Source organism: Danio rerio, chromosome 4, assembly GCF_049306965.1.
Source record: "Danio rerio strain Tuebingen ecotype United States chromosome 4, GRCz12tu, whole genome shotgun sequence".
In the NCBI taxonomy this organism is placed as follows: domain Eukaryota; kingdom Metazoa; phylum Chordata; class Actinopteri; order Cypriniformes; family Danionidae; genus Danio; species Danio rerio.
The window spans coordinates 59,210,474-59,230,000 of NC_133179.1; the positions used below are offsets into that span (position 1 = coordinate 59,210,474).

Consider the following 19,527-nt stretch of genomic DNA (forward strand, 5'->3'; position numbering starts at 1 on the left):
TACCTGAGAACAAGTAATAGATTCCAATGACCAAAGTCAGGGAACATGTCGTTAAATAAAGACAACAAGATGAATGAAATATCCCGTTTAATAAATGTAGTGAGATTAGATCCAGCGGGAGATGCTTGATGAGAAGTCCGACTAGCAGAGCTCTCATCTGGGTAGATGGGCTGCAGCGCTTGCCAGAGAGTGAGTGTGTGGTCACGTGATGTGCGTTTTCAGCGTTTTGGTGTGGACGGAGAGCTGTTCAGAAACGCTGGGTAAAACGCGAGTGTGGACGTGGATCGTTTTCATTCTAAAACGCTGTTTTAAAACCAAAACGCACTAGTGTAAACGGGGCCTGAGAAGCTTCTACAAAAACAACACACGACTCTTACATTACTTTATAACCAGGCTTGGGAAAAAATAAATTGAAATGTGTTTCAAATCAAAATACCTCAACATAAGTGTATCAGCATTAACTACAAAATGCAGCAGCCAAAACTAAAAAATAAGCTTCCATCAATAGTCCTATAAAACAACAGCAACAAATCAAATGAAGATGGCTAAAGTCAACTTATTTTCCTAATACATCATTATTTCTCTGTAAGACTGGTTTGTAAAGCTGCTGAACTTTCCATCCCCCACTGTATGTGTCTTGAGTCTTCACTGCTCCCCACTGCTCATTTGCATCTTTATACCAGCCTTAATGGGGGTCAATTGAGTCTTATCCAATCACATTCCAGATCCAGTAGCTCAGCAGGGTTGTTTCTATATATTCTGGGTTCCTAACAGAAACGTCATTGGCTTATTTTGCTAAGTAAAGAGAACAACTTTGGAGGACAAACTACTATTGTTGATTCCTACATTGGGATTATTACCAACAACCTACAAAGAAAAGCCCACTGAGGCCATTTCTCATCCCACTTCTTTATTGAAGACTGGAAAGGTGAGTTGCACATTCTGAATTTACACTCAAATAATATCTGAATGCTAACATTATAAAATGTAAAATCTAAACATGCGTGGATGCACTGTTCAACGTTGTATTAAAGTTCTTCAGTCATTTTTAAAAGGTTCTTTACAACTTTTTATTTAGTTTTTTGTTTGTTTGTTTATTTGGTTATGAATATTGTTTTTATCCTGACAAATGGACTGTAGCCCAGTTTCAACCCAAGTTAACCTAGTTAAGTTTCAACCTATTACATATATAGGTTGGAACCTGGCAGGCAGTTTTGAAGAATTTGATGTTTCCCCATTCAAACATAGAAAGAGGTGGCAACATCAGTTGAATGCAAGTGAATGAGTTAAAGCTATGGATAAAGAAATGCAATCATTTAAAGAAAATGCAACCTCCTATCAACCTACCTGAAGGTGAAGATCTGGGGGGTAAATGCTTTTTTTTCAATTAACATAAAGATTGATGGTCTTAAATACAAAACAGCAAGCAGATAAAGTATAAAGTGGAAAATGTATCAATAATTCATGACAAAGTAGGGGGATAAGCTAAACAAAAAAAAAGACTTTTATTTTGGCGTGGTCATATAGCTGCGCCGCTCCCGCACTGTGATTCAACTGGAGAAAGGTTTGTTTTAAAGCTTTTACACCGATGTAAACCGACTTATTAAAATTTCAGGTTGTTCATTTAATGCTAGATGTACCTGCTGTTTACAATATTTTAACCTTTATACAAATAAAGTAGTATTTTACTCACAATAAGGTCTATTGTTTGAATAAGATAGGATAAACTTTTTTGTCCCCGAGAAGAAATTCTTGTCTTGTGCAAAAGAGTGCTACAACGTTGCTGTAAGCAGACAATTAAATAAATAATACAAACAAAATAATTAACAACACTTGTTAAAGTTTAAATAAAGCAACAGTAAAGTGTGTAATAAGTGTTTTAATGAAGGTTTAATTTTTTTAATTGCATAATGTCATTCTATTCTAAATATACATCACTATATATAAGAAATAGAATAATGTTACTAGTTTTAATCAGCTTATTTGTGGCTATTTTTTCTTGCTCGCACTTACCTGATTTATTTTTGTTAATCACTCTCATATAAAGAAACTGTTGAAGCAAGTGTTGAAAAGAAGTTATTTTGTGTCTGTTCATTGTTTTATTTATTTTAAACAGGACATTTTTATTGCTTTGTTAATTTTTACAGGATAAAGTGTCCAAACGCAGAGAAAAAATATATATTATAAGGAATGACTAGTTAAAACATGTAGTAGTAATGAATAGTTTTTATTTGAAGGGCACCTATTTTACCTCCCTTTCATAATTTAAGATAAGTCTTTTACGTCTGTAAAGTTTCAGCTTAAAACACCCATCAGATTATTTGTTATACATTTTAGAACGTTGAGATTTTTTGCTTTAAACACTTCGACTTAGTGATTAAACACGTTTTTTAAATTGTCTTAAAATGTTTAGAGTAGAGGATTTGATTAACTCCAAATACGTGTGTCTGTGTATGTCAGAAAGTGGAGGGAGAAATGTGTCAATAAGTCATGACTGCTACAGTAAGTGGCAAAAAAAAGACTTTTATTTTGGCGTGGTGTGTGACGTCATAAGCATGCACCGCTCCCGCGCTGTGATTTAACTGGAGAAAGGTTTGTTTTAAAGCGTTTACCCTTATATAAAGCGATTGATTAAGGTTTTTTTTTCATTCAGTGCTAAATTATGTACCTGCTGTTGACAATATTATTTTAACATTTTATACAACTAAGTACTATTTTACTCACAGTAATGAGATCTATTGTTTGAATAAAGATAGGATAAACTTTTTGTCCCTGAGAGGAAATTTGTCTTGTGCAAAAAAGTGCTACACGTTATAGAGGTAAAGTTGGTTTTCTATTCACACATTCGTTCATTTAGAAGTCTCTATATTGTTTACCATGTTACTTTGAATATTAGATCTGAATTAGCATGCAAGTATAACTTGAAAACAACATTAGCACTATTTATTTGACTGTGAACAATGTTGTACTTTGATAGTCATTGGCTGCTAATATGATTTCACTATTCAGAGCTTGAAAATAATACTTTTTATGAAATTATATTAAGGGGAAAGTCAGAATTTGCGAATATAAAACCAATTTTACCTCTATTTACACGTTGCTGTAAGCAGACAATAAAGTAAATGAAACAAACAACACGATTAAGAACATACCTGAATAAAGTTTCAAAAAAGTTACAGAGATGTAACAGTGTGTAATAAGTGTTTTAATGAAGGTCTAATTTAATGTTAGTCCATTCTAAATTTACATCAATATATGTAAGAAATAAAGTACTAGCTTTAATCTGCTCATTTGAAGCAAGTGTTGAAGAGAAGTTATCTTATTTCTGTTATTTCTGTTTTGTTCATTTTAAACAGGATAAAGTGTCCAAACTCAGAGAAAAACTCCTGCTGAAGCGACTGATCTACACACTGTTATAAAGATGGCATTTATTAAAGTAGAAAGTGAAGACCTGAAGATTGAAGAAACATTCACAGTCAAACAGGAAGATCTGCAGGAACAAACAGGTTGACTTTTATTCTCAAAGACCAACGCAGTCATTTGATCCTCATTCAGATATATTTTAATAATAAGAATACTAAATTAAATCCATCTTGCAGCCCTGAGTGTGCTGCCTAGTTCTCTTAAATGCACAAAAGCACTCATTAAAAGACAGAATGAGTTTCTTTCTTGTCACTTGTTCTCATGTTTTTTGTCATTATTTTATGTATTATTAGTCTCCTATTTTCTCTACCTTCTTAAGGTTATTGCTTTTCTTGTTCTCCTACTGTTTGTAAAGCATCCTAGAGCACTGGTACTATATAAAATAAATAAAAACAATCAATTAAAAAAGTTTAACTGAGCTGACGCTATTTGACCAACAGTATTCTCATAGAAGATATCTGCTATTACAGTGATAGTTTTGGCTAGAGTTAGAATTAAATCATTATTATAATAACTAATTACCAGGGCTATTGTGTTTAAAAAAAGTGTTTCGCAGGGTCTTAAAATGTCTTAAATTCCAAAATCTAAATCTAAAAATGCCTTAAAAACTCTTAAATTTACTGAAATATTGTGTTGTAGGTCTTAAGTCTTTTTAAACAAGTCTTAATTTTCCTTTGTTCATGTTTTGCTACCCAATCTGGCCAAAACCCATTCAATCACCAGCAATCCATCTCAATAAAACTTTTTATTCAAAATTGTCATTTTAACTCGGTTTATCATAATGGTTTAATTATTTTCCTTACAATAATATTTGCATAAATGTGCTCCTTGTATTTACTGCTGAGGACATTGACCTGGACAGATTATTGTGCAAAGATTTAGTTAATTATAGTTTTAAAACATTTAAAACCTTTGTTTATTTTTTTAAAAATTTTTTTTACATTTTAAAAAAGTTTAGGTTGGAAAAAGTGTACGGATACAAGTAAAGCTTGTTTTTACACAATATAATTTTTTTTTTTTGCTGAGAAATATATAAAATACTGTGTTTTTATATGAATTTATTATTGTATTATTAAATGTATTTATTAATTTTTATATATAATATAATTATATATAGGGCAAATAAAACCCTTTTCCATCTGGGGTATTTGAAAAATTCCTTATACTTTAGCCCTTCTTGAGTCAAAAATTTTAACCCTGGTTTAAAGTATGTCAGAAAACGTAGATGCCCTAATTTTAAATATGCTGGATAAAATGGACACAAAAAATAATTATTATTTTAAAACATTGAACTACAGTATTCTAAATTATATGACGATTTTGTGAGACGACATGAGACAAAACAAATTATAGTGGAATAATAACGTTTAGCATTGCACTAACTACAACTGGCCAACAAACTAGTTTAAAAATGACTTTTGCTGCTTAAGAAATGGATTACAGCATGCTGATGATATGCAAACATCTGAGTGTGAAGTTCGTCAGTATTGATCATATTCTTTATGTACCAGCAGGCGCCGCCATTGGAATCTTTTTGCTTGAGACTTTTTTTACAGAATGAATTTTTAGATCCTGAAAACAGTGTAAAGACCCACACACACCAAGATGTTTTTTGCGTTTTTAGCACTGTTGCCTCATGACGTTTCTGTGCAGAGTTTACACATTCTCCCGGTGCTCACATGGGTTTTCTTTCCACTGTCTAAAAACATGCAACTTAAGTTACTTGACTAATCCAAATCGGCATCTAGTAAGTAGTTATCTCTTAAGAGCAATCACTTTCTGTTCATTAGCTACTACAGAAGAGTTCTTGAGAACTCCCCTTTCGTCTTGCAAATGGGAGCCCCAGGCTCGTTAAGTGTAAACTTTTGAAATAAATGAAATGAAGTAGTAAAGTATGTAATCTTGCCATCTCATCATCACTCCAGTTTACAGCAAACGTGGCATTAAGCATTTGCATGTGCTCATTCATTCATTTTCCTTCGGCTTAGTCCCTTTATTCATTAGGGGTCGCAACAGCGGAATGAACAACTAACTTCTCCAGCATTTCTATTTAAACTGTGAATGCCCTTCCAGCTGCAACCCAGTACTGGAAAACATTTGTTATATAACATAATTTATCTACAATAATTCAAACTCAGAAATATAGGCGTAAGTTATGTGTACTTGCTATGAACATGCAGTATTTGTCTCAATCAGGTCTTCCAAGCAAGTTACAAATGTTTAAATCCAGTGGAAGATGCATATGAGGGAACACAACATGAATAATCTAGAGCGAGTGCATTTGATCATCTGCATTTAAAGCCACAGGCACAAAAAGAGCTTGGTTTTCCTCTGACCGCCAAAATGATATTTTCTTCAAGGTATATAATCTGATTTTGAACTAAAACCTCAGACGCATTCTGAGAACACCAAAGACTTATTTTACATCTTGTAAAAAAAGGTTCATAAAAGGAACTCTTTAAAGGGATACCATTTTACTCTCATGTTTTACATGTGGTTTTAAACCTTTACGAGTTTCTGGATTCTGTTGAACACAAAAGAAGATATTGTAAAAAAAATGCTGGCTTACTTTGTGTTCCATAAGAAAGGAAATGTTTAAAACCACATGACGCAGAGTAAATGGTAAACTCATTTTAATATCTTGATGAAACATCCATCTTTTGCTTGTCACTTTGTGTCTTCGTACTAAAGTTAACAGTTTTTTTTTTTTTTGTTTTGTTTTTTAAGATCTGATGGTGTTGAAAGAAGAGGCTCATGAACAGAATGAAATGGAAGAGAAACCCCAAGAAATAACGACTGATGAAAAACCTACACTGACTAAAAAAACTTCATCACGTGGAAGACCTCGGAAATCCAAATCTGCGTGTAATTTCGGCAGTAAACAGAGTAGAAAGAGTTTTAGTCAAAAGTCAAACCTTGATGTTCACACTAGGGAGAAACCTTACACTTGCGAACAGTGTGGAAAGAGTTTTGGTCACATACAAGGCTTTGAAAACCACATGAGAATTCACACTGGAGAGAAGCCTTTCAGTTGTAAACAGTGTGGAAAGAGTTTCACTCAAAAGGCAAACCTTGATGTTCACATGAGAGTTCACACGAAGGAGAGGCCTTACACCTGCGAACAGTGTGGAAAGAGTTTTACTTATAAACAAGGCTTTACAACCCACATGAGAATTCACACTGGAGAGAGGCCGTACACATGCCAACAGTGTAAAAAAAGCTTCTATCATCCAGGAAACTTTGCGGTGCACATGAGAATTCACACTGGAGAGAGGCCGTATACATGCCAACAGTGTGGAAAAAGCTTTTACCAATCAGGAAACTTTGCAGCGCACATGAGAATTCACACTGGGGAGAGGCCGTACTCTTGCATCCAGTGTGGAAAGAGTTTTAAGCAAAATTGCACCCTTGAAGTCCACATGAGAACACACACTGGAGACAGAAGTTTTATTTGCACACACTGTGGGAAACATTTTTCTCAAAAACATGACCTTAACATCCACATGAGGATTCACACTGGAGAAAAACCTCACACATGCACACAGTGTGGGAAAAGGTTTACTCAAAAAACAATTCGTGACAACCACATGAGGATTCATACTGGAGAGAAACCTTACAGATGCACAGAGTGTGGGAAAACTTTCCCACATAAAAGCACACTCAAACACCACATGAAAACTCACACTGGAGAGAAGCCGTTTACATGTGCTCAGTGTGGAAAGCGCTTCACAACCAAAGCTAGCCTCAAGAACCTCATGGATAATCACACTGGAACCATAGTGTTGACATGTGATCAGTGTGAAAAGAGTCTCACACGCAAAGACTCCATCAGGAAACACATCAGGAAGATTAACTCAGGAGAGGACCCTTTTAGATGCAGTGAATGTGGAAAGGGCTTTAAAAGTAAAAGAAGCCTCAACACTCACCTAAAGCTTCACATTGGATAGCAGAGTCCCCAAAATTGAGGCCTTGTCCACACAAACACTGGTATATTCAAAACGGCAGCTTTTTCATGTAGTTTGGCTGTCCATCCAAGTGAAGTTTATTTATACTTCTTTTGAGAGGATCACATGCTTATGATTGTCTACGGCTGGTCCTGCATTAGCCAACACATGATTTACCAATCAGATGATTCCTGACTCACTATAAATAACCAGAGTTTCTTACCAGGACAAGTGTGAACTTTTGAATACATATCAAGTTTTCTGAAGATGAAACCCTTTGAACACCTGCAGGGCTTCAAGAACCCAAAATAACTCTATATGTTGATAGATTGTATGACTTGTTTCATATGCAAACAAGTATTTGCATCTGAAAAGGTGTGAACCAAATGACCTACAGGAACTCAAGAGTTGTGACCCAACCAAAGAAGTAGGCTGATCTCCGAGGGTTACATCCTTTGTTATAAAGTAATGTCTCACTTTGGGTTAAGTTACCAATGAGTTAACATCGCTGCTGAGGAACTGCACTATTCATTGTCTTCGATAAAGTCTTCTCCCCGTAAGAGCTTTGGTCAGCTTACTTATTTTATGTATTAAAGTCATCTATGTAAAAATTAATTAAGCTGTATTCCTCCTCTTCCCATCTACTGTGTGCCACCACTCAAGCTAGATTAGCAACACCTGTGTTTTGCCCTATAAAAGTTTGTGTGTAAAAAGCTAGTGTGTTCAGTCTTGAGCCATTACTGCCCAGTGCTCTCCCAATTCTCTTGAGAAGCTAAGTGACACTTTATTTTTATTGTTGTTGTTGTTTTTTTTACCCTTGTGTCAGATTTGTTTTGCCTGTTCACTGGAAGCTCTGCTTCCGTCATTTCTGTTGTACTTTGTATTCTATTTTTCAAATAAAGATCAGTTGTTTCTGAAACTAAACGCCTCAAGTTCCCTTTTTAATTTTGTGCTCTTGGGTTCATATGTTGAGGAGTTAGCTCAGCTGGGAAAAGCCCCAGCTTTGAGTCCAAGAAACTGGGTTCAATCCTCAAATGAAACCAACACGTAACATTCTATACATTGACAAGACATGCAGGAACGGTTAAGCCAAATACAGCAAAATCTAACAATGTGTTTCAACCTATTATGAACCGATAACCATATTTGTGCACATTCCACACTTGCGAATTGTTTATTAATTTACTTATCAAACATCAAATGAGGCATCCAGAGTGATTTTGCGAGTCCTTTTACTCACTCTGGAAGAGTACAGTTCTTGAAGTGTTGGCAGGGAAGTGCCAGTAGCTGCATTTCCACTATCGGGCCAGTGCGAGCCAGGGCTTTTAACGGACCGGGCCAATCGCCCGGGAGATGAGTAATGAGGCCAAAATTATGTTGCGTTTCCACTGTCGGGCTAGTAGTCGCAGTGCGTCCCCAGAAAGACCCCAGAATCAAAAACAAATTAAAAACCATTAAAATGAAGACAACCGAAACAAACAAATGACACGTTACTATACATCAGTACATTATATGTTTATAAGCACAGACCTGTGTATTACCATTTGTAACTGATCTGCTTTTCACTCAATAACTTCAAATGACACCAAGCGCTGCTTTCCTCCACTTTATTTAGTCCTGCAGAAGACAATTTAACACAAACACGTTGTCTTCTGGCTTTACTGCACATTCGACCCCCTCATCAATACAGAGCAGCATTGTGAGATCGAATGAATTATTTTCTTAATAATTTCTGTAATTACATTTGGTAAATTTGACAATTTATACACAATTACACACATAATCTCTTAGAATTTTACACTTTGAGAAATTATCAATTTAAAATGTACAGGAAAACACTTTTTTCCTCTACAGTTACAACAAAATGAAAATTTCTTTATCACTAGAAACCAAACTTAACTAAATACAAAAATGTGTAAAAAATTATGCACAACAGAGCCACCTGGTGGACAATATAGTGTCCAATTCCTCTACAGTTATTACACTCTCACAAACATCATGATGATCGTCACTAATGGTTGGAATAAATGACTGAACATTACAAAAGAATTGATTAGAGCAATTTGGCTGAAAGGAAGAAGTAAGACTGGGAAAACTCATATACGAACTTTAATATTGTTCCTTTATCTGAGATGAGGTGACCATTAATATCAAGGGTTGATGTCCTTTTCTGCTCTCCTCTTCTCTTTTCTGAATTAAGAAAAATAGGTTGAATTATTTTCTCCAAATTCTGGCCACTTGACCTTATTAAAGGCACCTTTGTCCGTCTCCACATTAAGAGTATCAAGGTCTTTCTTCTGTATATAACTTTAAAGAAGATTTTATTCACTCAGTGTGAAGTATTTTCTAAGTGTAAAGCAGTTAATTTTCTCTTCACAAAATGTATGTAGTGTTTGCAGCAAACATGCCAGCATGTGTTAAAAATACTGTGTAAGATGAGTATGCCTGCACAGGAGCAACACTAGGAGAAGGCTGAGTTACTGATTGTGTAGAATAACTATAAGAAGAAAAATTAAGAACAAAAGTGTAGCTACCCATTCTTGTATCAAATCATACTCCTGTGAATTTGAAAGAAATTATTATCATGCAAATTTTTAAGTAAGAAAAAGTGTTATAAGTGTTATAATTTCAGGGTGAAACTTTAAATATTGAATGATATTTTATGATGAATGTTAAATAATTTAGGTTTAAGTTTTAATAGGTTTAATCATAAACTCCTTAAACATAGAATGATAAATTACAATGCAGGAGACTAACTAAAGAAAAAGAAAAAGCTTTTGATAAGGCAATAAATAATTTGGAGAATAAATAAGAATGGAATTAAGTACACAGCAAATTTTAGATAGTAGATTTAACTACCTTGGAGTTAAAATTAACACTCCCTCAGAGTTTATATGGGAACCACTATAAGTGTTAAAAATAACACTTTTGAAAGTGTTAACATTGTCAACACCAAGAGAGTGTTAATTAGCAAACTCTTATTGTGTAAAATATCTGTTAAATTTCCGAAAAAATACCAGCAGCTGTGGTTGCCAGAACCTTTTTGTGAAAAACATGGAATATTTATATAACTGTATAAATTTACAAAAAATAACCATATTTCATGAACTAATACATTGTTCATTTTACAAAATCATAGCTTAATGCAAAAAAATGTAGTCTTTAGATGCAATAATGTTTTCATGTGTGATTGCAAGTAGCAAACAGATTTTGACTGCATTAGTAACTACACAGTTACCTTTAAACAAAAGAAGATACAGCATAACATCAAATACTCTCAGTTCATCTTGGACTTGAACAGAGACGCTATTATCCTCCACAATGGTGACACAAAAACCGTTTTGCTGTTTTTCTTTCTTTTTTTTTCATTTTGAGATTTTACGGAAAAATACCAGCAGCTGTGGTTACCAGTAATCTGCTGTTTTTCACATTCATAAATTCAGTTTACAGAATATTTCTGTTAAAAACACATTCAACAGTCTGTATTTTTTTATCGATCTCACACTGCAAATTTTAGATTTGGTAGATTTAACTACCTTAGAGTTCAAATTAACACTCCCTCAGTGTTTATATGGGAACCACTATAAGTGTTAAAATAACATTTTTGAAAGTGTTAAAATTTTTAACACCCAGAGTGTTAATTAGCAAACTCTTATTGTGTAAAATATCTGTTAAATGTATGTCAAAATACTGGCAGCAGTGGTTGCCAGTAATCTGCTGTTTTAAACATTTTACATTCTTAAATACATTCGTTTCCAGAATATTTCCGTTAAAAACAAATCCCATAGTCTGTATTTTTTATTTGAACACACGTAAGCCTTAAATTCCACAGCAAAATCCTAACTAGTGTCCTCACTACAGAGGGTTGAACACTCAGACAGTGATGAAGTTAATGAGACAATTAAGTGTCTAATTAACGGAGGATTGAGAATTATTGATGAACAACTGTTAACAAGCAGAATCACTGAAGGACAGAAAAACACAAGCCAAAACCAAAGATGAAATCAACTGAGAGAAAAAAAACTCTAAATAAAATAATAATCAATAAAAATAAAACAAATTACACAATAAAAAATGTTATTTATCAACATCTTTAAAAAAAAACTCATCAAATTAAACAACTTATTATGGAGCTTCACCTATTACTGACCTTTGACTTGATTTCTGTCATGTGAACAAAAGCTCTTAATGAAATTTCTGTTGTTCATTTAAAGTCACCATGATGGAGGACAGAGTCTGCTTTCAAGCTCTTCAACTTCTTACTATATATATATATATATGTATTTTATTAAGGCTGCTATAGTTAGTGTAATTACACTATTTATACATATAGCTTAGAAAGCCTAAAGAAAATTAAAGTATCAGTCTAAAGAGATTATTGATGTTAACATAACCATCCTTTCCTGCTTGTTTTCTAGTTCAGTATCATATTAGTTATGTGTGAGAAATACATAATATACATATATGGAATCACTGAAGCTCCAATAATATAAAATAAAAACAATATTTACAATGAGAATGTTTGATCTATGGCAGAACTTAAAAACACACAGACATCAACAATTAGTCTTTGAATCTCATGGATGGTGACAAACAAAAAAATAAAAAATCAAGTAAAAAAACTCTACTGAAATATCACCTCCCAAAAACAACACAAAATACAGGAAAAGAAAGAGATTGTAAGAACATAAAGCTGCATTATTTATTCATGCAGCAATGCATGCTGGGAGCTTTGTACTATGCTGGCACCCAGCATGCATTGCGGCATGAACTATGCAGCTATTTTTTTTTTTTTTTTAGCAACCACGGTTGAGGTTCATATCCTGATTCTTGATCCCTGTGTGTCATAAAGAGTAATCTGGAGCTTGAATGTTTAGTGCATGACACTCTAATTATTAATTGCATCCTAATTATTTGTTGAATCTTCTATGAAGAGCCGCAGACTACCAGTAGTAATGTCCCATGCAGTTTTAATACAACTATATTTGCATATCTTTATGAATCAGCTTAATAAACACCTAAAATTAAATCTATAACAATTAAGCATAAACAGTATAGTTTCTCTTGACCTTTCTTGCTATAGCTAATGAGTTTTAGAAACATGGCTATAGCATTCAGAGAAATATTAGGATATAAGAGTAAAGCTTCAAGAGCTCAAATAAGCAGCCTCTGATCTCCATGATGGTGAGGTCAAATGAAATATTTTTTAATAAAAAAATATAAACCTCTGTTCATTGTCAAATATTCTTACAGAAATGAAGTCAAACTGTAATCAGTGAAGCTGCTTATGCTATTATTTAATGGAGTTGTTTAATCCTCTGTTTTAATTCAGTTGGTTTGGTGTGAGGCTGTGTCTGTAGTTTTATTTCTTCCTTCAATTTCTTATTCCTTCAGTGATTGTGCTTGTTAACAGCAGGTGTTCAACAGCAGGTGTCTGAATTCACTTATTTGTGGTCATTCACTCTGTCTAGTGGACTAAACTGACTAATTTAAGGGCCAGGTGAATGAGGGTGTGGTGAGATTTCAGACACTCTGATTAGTTTCTCAATTACAAGGGTTTTCTACAAAGGTAGATACATGTTACTCTGTATTACAAAGAGGCAAATCAGCTTCTAATGCCGAGAGGGTTATTTTACCTTTATCTAACTCTAGAATTTTAACACTTTACTCTGAATTACCACAACACTTGAAATTTAACACCAATGAATTTGCTGTGTATTTAAGTTAATATTAGGTAAGGGAAATATCTTAGCATAATCTTATTGTGAATGGCCTAAATCAAGATTGGATATTGAAAACTGGAAAGAGATTCAAATCTAGAAAAATTATTTATAGTTAAAGAGAAGATTAAAATAACAAGTTGAAATAAAATTCATAGGACATAAGGTCAGAAAGTAACAGTTCTAAATTGCTATAAGAAAAATTGAAAGAGAAAAGTGTTTAAGAAAACAATATAAGGAATTAATAAGGAATAATAGTTAAAACAGAGCAAACAGAAATTTACAATACATACAGTAAGTTTTAGTCAGATGATAAAAAAAGTGCATCAAAATTGTATGAACAACTAATTTGAGGGGAATGACTCAGGAAATAATTATGAACCAAAAGAAAATAACTTAAAAGACAAAAAAGAATTAATATATAGCTCAGAAAATCGATTAGTAAAAGAAAGAAGTGTCAAGTTCCAACTAAATGATTGTCATTACAGGACTGAGATGCAGATAAAATCAGCCAGCATAGTGAGGGTTAAAATTAAATCAGATGTAGATCTGCGCAGAAAGAAAAACACTAGATGCTGAAATAGGTATAAAACTCTTTCAAAAAGTGTAAAAATAGGAGCATTAATAGAAACATTTACTGTAATATACAATCTGTCCTAGACATTTCTATTTGAATTTAAAGGAGTAATAAATTATAAGTAACTAATAATGTTTAATTGAAGTTAATTTGCTAATTAAAATAAATGGTTAATCAAGACAGATAAAAGAGGCTTAATGTTGATAATATGATTTAGGAGTAATCAATAGGAGAAGATTTTCCAGCTGAAGTTCATATTGTATGTGGAGATATGTTCTTTTGGGTGGTAAATATATTAAGTGCTTAGTTTCTATTGAGTTTATTTTAGGTAAATACCAGAGGAGGGTAGAAACTTGTTTGTACTTGTGTAGGCTGATGACTAGCAAATACTGTATACACCAGAATGCATAAGGGTTAAAATTAGGGAGAAGATCTTAGGATGGACACTGTCACAATATGTGGGTGATTATCTACAGCTTCACAAAGATCTAGTTCAATTAAAAGACTTGACTGGAGACCATTGCTCCAAACAGTGAGAGATGATGACTGTTTTTGGTGTTGACTGGATAGAGAATTATTCTGTAAACAAGCACAGTTGAGAAACTATGATGAGTAGATGATTGGAGATGGTACCAGAAGCAAATTATGAAGCAGGAACAGTTATTCATTTGTGACGAAAGAAGTACTTCCAAGGATTTAAAACATCAGCAGAAATAAGTTCATAAAAGGTTTGCATTCATAAAGAAATTAAAATCAAAGTTAATAAGTGATTAATAAATAAAAACATCTAAAGGAGTATGAAAAATTGTGAATAAAGCAAAAGAGAGAGTAATTGTATTATGCTCAATTACCAGAAATGGCTGAAAGAGATGAAGATGATCCATCAAGGCCAAAGCTTGATGAAAATAATAAACTTAATGGGATTAATGTGTTAACAGTTGCATTGGTGAGTGATGGCATGAAAACTGACAGAAACAGGCATCTAACACCGCATCGCATGAACTACTATTGGGTCGACCCTTGCAAGAAACAACATGAAACCACATGAAACTTTGCACAAAAACCTTGCATATAATCTCACCTATAACCTTGCACATAACCTCTTTGAATGGTTTGCAAAGATGTCTAATGCAGTAGGGACTTTTATGAAGAAACAATTAATTGCCATGTGCAAAGCGATATCTGTGCAGGAAACCAGAAAGGAGCCATGTGAGAGAGCAGAGATACAAGGTCCAAATAGTCCAGCTGATCAAGTCTATCTGTGGATGTTCTGGAAAAAGGAGAGAGCTCAGGAGGAAAGGACCATATCTGGATGAGGGCAAATCCAACAGCTGCCAAAGTGGATGCCATTAATGGGGTACCAATGCCTTAAAGGAGCGAAAGGAAACAACTCCAGCAAGGGAAAGCTGACTGGAAACAGAGGAGCCTGAATATTCTAAAGCTCTAAACTACTAAGTGCAACGTGTGGAAGGAGAAGTTAATCAGAACAAAGTAAAGAGTGATTCTGATAATGTGCCTGAATACCACATACAGCAGTGCCACATGTCAAGGCATGATGAATGCACAACTGCAGATTTCAAAACTCAGACTCTTAACCACACATCTCCATTAACATCTATTAAAGTCAAGTGAAGATGCTGGTAGCTTAGAAGAAGAGAAACAAGGATGACCAAAGATCAAGATCAACATTTGATGCTTTTTATGTTTGCATATTGAATTTGTTTGCATATTGCTTTTATGGTACCTATATATAATATCACTTCAGTATATGCTACATGAGTGTGAAAACCAGCAGCTAGCACTGAACCAACTGAATACTTATGCTTAAAACATTGTTGTCTGTGATGTGTTAAGAGAAAAAACAGAGTACAGTCTTTTACTTCCTTCAAATCAAAAGAGAGGGGAGATGTTTGGCTGGACTTCTGTCAAGGTACAGTGGCATAATCTAGTCAATTGATAACAGCTATGTGGCTTATATCAGTCACTAGATAGAGGTAATTAAGAGAACTGGATTATGAAATTGCACTTTGGGTTTAAAGACAATAATATTAAGACTAAAGTCTTAAGAGGAGGGATTGAAGAAGATTTCTATTCTCTCAGTGTGTAGTATTTTCTAAGTGTAAAGCAGTTAATTTTCTCTTCTCAAAATGTATGTAGTGTTTGCAGCAAACATGCCAGCATGTGTTAAAAATACTGTGTAATATGAGTATGCCTGCACAGAAGCAACACTAGGAGAAGGCTATTACTGAATGGCTGATTGTGTAGAATAACTGAATATGTAAAGCACTGATCATATGTTAAATACTTGTATGAAGCTATATGTGGCAGAAGTTAGAATGAGTAACATATTATCAAGTTATAATCCTATCATAACAATGTATGTAAACCCTTAGTTCCTTTGCATAAGTTGTATCTATACTTTGCTGACATAGACCTGTAACATCTCTGTTGACATGAGCTAGTGGGCTGAGAGCCAAGAATAGCAGGACCCCTTAGACTAGAAAGCCTATTCAAAAATGGTCAAGAGTTAAAAAGAGACACAAAGGGGTGTGTCATAATTACCTGTATAAAGATTATGGAGAACACAGATACTTTAGAAGGTGTCCCGGAGAGACTTCAGAATGCTCTGGGGTCTGCTCTGCTCTTTCTCGGCTTTATTATGGAGAATAAAGTCTATTTTCTGATATTCAAAACCTCCGGTCTGATAATTTCTAATTGATAAAAAGTCGAATTCACGACATGACCCCGTTCAACCCGGGGATGCTGCGGCCACAACGCAAAGTTCTAACCACTATACAATCACGGCAAGCTACGAGACTACGGCTACGAAACAGCCGTTGTGACCTATGTGTGGTATGTTCCTCCCTGTGATAAGCCCCTTTCTCTTCAGTGAGAACACTCTGTTGTTTTTCTCCCCCTACCAGCACAACGCTTTTCCCAAGAAACAATGGAAATGCAAACAATTGACGACTGCTGCAATTTTAAAAAGGAGGAGGACGTAGTCGGCAGGATTCGAACCTGCGCGGGGAGACCCCAATGGATTTCTAGTCAATCACCTTAACCACTCGGCCACAACTACAAGACTGCCTGTACTGCCATTTCTTTATGCCTAGTACACATATTGTGCATCCAGATGAAACTTTCAGCAAGCAATAGCTCAACAGCAAAAGCTGTGGCTCCACAAAATGAGCGTCACATGCCCGAACAGGGACTTGAACCCTGGACCCTCAGATTAAAAGTCTGATGCTCTACCGACTGAGCTATCCGGGCTCCACAACAGTATTTTACAAGTAGGCAAGGTTTGGGTTGTGGTCGGCGCAGACCTTTACAGTACACTAAAGTTTACTGTGAGATGGGGTTTTAAGCTTATGGTTGGTGTGGATGTTGCTAAAACACGACAGGTTACTTTGAGGTTGGGTTTATGGTTTTTGTAGGTGTAGACATAAGTACAACACAATAGTTTGGACTTCATGTCATGTAGGAGACATTAAATAGATCAATGATACCTGCAGAATGTCTTTCTGCTGTTGTGGCAATGAATGGACACTCAACAATTGAAAAGATTCCTTCCATGCCTTAGAAGCGTGACTTGATCAGTACTTATCTACACAGCATGCTGGCATCAAAGATCCTATTTCTCTTAAATCATATTTATATCATATCCCTAGTCTTCCACACTTTAGGAAACGTAAACATTCAGGACGTGCCATTAGCACAGCCTGCACTAAAAGAAGGATGGAGATAACGGATGGCAACACAGAGTGCGACACCAATGTCACCTTGAAAAACCTGCCGTGACCCGGATTCGAACCGGGGTTGCTGCGGCCACAACGCAGAGTACTAACCACTATACGATCACGGCGAGCTATGAAACAGCCGTTGTGACCTATGTGTGATATGTTCCTCCCTGTGATAAGCCCCTTTCTCTTCAGTGAGAACACTCTGTTGTTTTTCTGCTCCTACCAGCACAAAGCTTTTCCCAAGAAACAATGGAAATGCAAACAATTGATGACTGCTGCAATTTTAAAAAGGGGGAGGACGTAGTCAGCTGGATTTGAACTTGCGCGGGGAGACCCCAATGGATTTCAAGTCCATCGCCTTAACCACTCGGCCACGACTACAAGACTGCCTGTACTGCCATTTCTTTATGCCTAGTACACATATTGTGCATCCAGATGAAACTTTCATCAAGCGATAGCTCAACAGCAAAAGCTGTGGCTCCACAAAATCAGCGTCACACGCCCGAACAGGGACTTGAACCCTGGACCCTCAGATTAAAAGTCTGATGCTCTACCGACTGAGCTATCCGTGCTCCACAACAGTAATTTACAAGTAGGCAAGGTTTGGGTTGTGGTCGGCGCAGACCTTTACAGTACACTAAAGTTTACTGTGAGATGGGGTTTTAAGCTTATGGTTGGTGTGGAGGTTGCTAAAACACGACAGGTTACTTTGAGGTTGGGTTTATGGTTTTTGTAGGTGTAGACATCAGTACAACACAATAGTTTGGACTTCATGTCATGTAGGAGACATTAAATAGATCAATGATAACTGCAGAATGTCTTTCTGCTGTTGTGGCAATGAATGGACACTCAACAATTGAAAAGATTCCTTCCATGCCTTAGAAGCGTGACTTGATCAGTACTTATCTACAGAGCATGCTGGCATCAAAGATCTTATTTCTCTTATATCATATCCCTAGTCTTCCACACTTTAGGAAACGTAAACATTCAGGACGTGCCATTAGCACAGCCTGCACTAAAAGAAGGCTGGAGATAACGGATGGCAACACAGAGTGCGACACCAATGTCACCTTGAAAAACCTGCCGTGACCCGGATTCGCTGCGGCCACAACGCAGAGTACTAACCACTATACGATCACGGCGAGCTATGAAACAGCCCTTGTGACCTATGTGTGGTATGTTCCTTCCTGTGATAAGCCCCTTTCTCTTCAGTGAGAACACTCTGTTGTTTTTCTCCTCCTACCAGCACAACGCTTTTCCCAAGAAACAATAGAAATGCAAACAATTGACGACTGCTGCAATTTTAAAAAGAGGGAGGACGCAGTCGGCAGGATTCAAACCTGCGCGGGGAGACCCCAATGGATTTCTAGTCCATCGCCTTAACCACTCGGCCACGACTACAAGACTGCCTGTACTGCCATTTCTTTATGCCTAGTACACATATTGTGCATCCAGATGAAACTTTCATCAAGCGATAGCTCAACGGCAAAAGCTGTGGCTCCACAAAATGAGCGTCACACGCCCGAACAGGGACTTGAACCCTGGACCCTCAGATTAAAAGTCTGATGCTCTACCGACTGAGCTATGCGGGCTCCACAACATTAATTTACAAGTAGGCAAAGTTTGGGTTGTGGTCGGCGCAGACCTTTAAAGTACACTAAAGTTTACCGTGAGATGGGGTTTTAAGCTTGTGGTTGGTGTGGATGTTGCTAAATCACGACAGGTTACTTTGAGGTTGGGTTTATGGTTTTTGTAGGTGTAGACATCAGTACAACACAATAGTTTGGACTTCATGTCATGTAGGAGACATTAAATAGATCAATGATAACTGCAGAATGTCTTTCTGCTGTTGTGGCAATGAATGGACACTCAACAATTGAAAAGATTCCTACCATGCCTTAGAAGCATGACTTGATCAGTACTTATCTACACAGCATGCTGGCATCAAAGATCCTATTTCTCTTAAATCATATTTATATCATATCCCTAGTCTTCCACACTTTAGAAAATGTAAACATTCAGGACGTGCCATTAGCACAGCCTGCACTAAAAGAAGGATGGAGATAACGGATGGCAACACAGAGTGCGACACCATTGTCACCTTGAAAAACCTGCCGTGACCC

The 19,527-nt window shown here is 35.7% G+C and overlaps 3 protein-coding genes and 7 non-coding genes across 14 annotated transcripts in view; 2 read left to right on the forward strand and 8 right to left on the reverse strand.

The window, feature by feature from the left end:
• The window catches only part of LOC100537530 (uncharacterized), an 858,077-nt gene extending 850,150 nt beyond the window's left edge, over positions 1–7,927 (forward strand). The window contains exon 4 of the transcript XR_012402544.1: positions 7,812–7,927. The gene's annotated coding sequence lies outside the window, so the exon portion shown is untranslated. The remainder of the gene's footprint in view (positions 1–7,811) is intronic.
• The window catches only part of LOC137491106 (uncharacterized), a 1,257,671-nt gene that overhangs the window by 253,426 nt on the left and 984,718 nt on the right, over positions 1–19,527 (reverse strand). The window lies entirely within an intron of this gene.
• Positions 782–8,286, forward strand: LOC110439525 (uncharacterized). 4 transcript variants are annotated; one of them, XM_073948565.1, is made up of 3 exons: positions 782–928; positions 3,357–3,506; positions 6,151–8,286. In XM_073948565.1, exons 2-3 carry the CDS (start codon positions 3,422–3,424, stop codon positions 7,368–7,370), a joined length of 1,305 nt encoding a protein of 434 aa, XP_073804666.1. In that variant the 5' UTR covers positions 782–928; positions 3,357–3,421; the 3' UTR covers positions 7,371–8,286. The 4 variants fall into 4 exon arrangements, with proteins under 4 accessions (XP_073804666.1, XP_073804668.1, XP_021331300.1 ...); XM_073948567.1 differs by lacking the exon at positions 782–928 and adding an exon at positions 1,494–1,564; XM_021475625.3 differs by lacking the exon at positions 782–928 and adding an exon at positions 2,527–2,592.
• trnas-aga (transfer RNA serine (anticodon AGA)) lies at positions 16,662–16,743 on the reverse strand. Its single transcript has one exon. It is a non-coding gene; the product is annotated as a tRNA-Ser (tRNA).
• trnak-uuu (transfer RNA lysine (anticodon UUU)) lies at positions 16,862–16,934 on the reverse strand. The gene has a single exon. It is a non-coding gene; the product is annotated as a tRNA-Lys (tRNA).
• trnah-gug (transfer RNA histidin (anticodon GUG)) lies at positions 17,455–17,526 on the reverse strand. The gene has a single exon. It is a non-coding gene; the product is annotated as a tRNA-His (tRNA).
• Positions 17,704–17,785, reverse strand: trnas-uga (transfer RNA serine (anticodon UGA)). Its single transcript has one exon. It is a non-coding gene; the product is annotated as a tRNA-Ser (tRNA).
• Positions 17,904–17,976, reverse strand: trnak-uuu (transfer RNA lysine (anticodon UUU)). The gene has a single exon. It is a non-coding gene; the product is annotated as a tRNA-Lys (tRNA).
• trnas-aga (transfer RNA serine (anticodon AGA)) lies at positions 18,724–18,805 on the reverse strand. The gene has a single exon. It is a non-coding gene; the product is annotated as a tRNA-Ser (tRNA).
• Positions 18,924–18,996, reverse strand: trnak-uuu (transfer RNA lysine (anticodon UUU)). Its single transcript has one exon. It is a non-coding gene; the product is annotated as a tRNA-Lys (tRNA).

What these genes read in the sequence shown, in the direction of transcription:
- LOC110439525 (XM_073948565.1), top strand. Translation starts at nt 3,422, where the DNA reads ATGGCATTTATTAAAGTAGAAAGTGAAGACCTGAAGATTGAAGAAACA. An exon ending in AGATCTGCAGGAACAAACAG is followed by an intron (nt 3,507 to 6,150) that starts GTTGACTTTTAT and finishes TTGTTTTTTAAG; the next exon opens with ATCTGATGGTGTTGAAAGAA.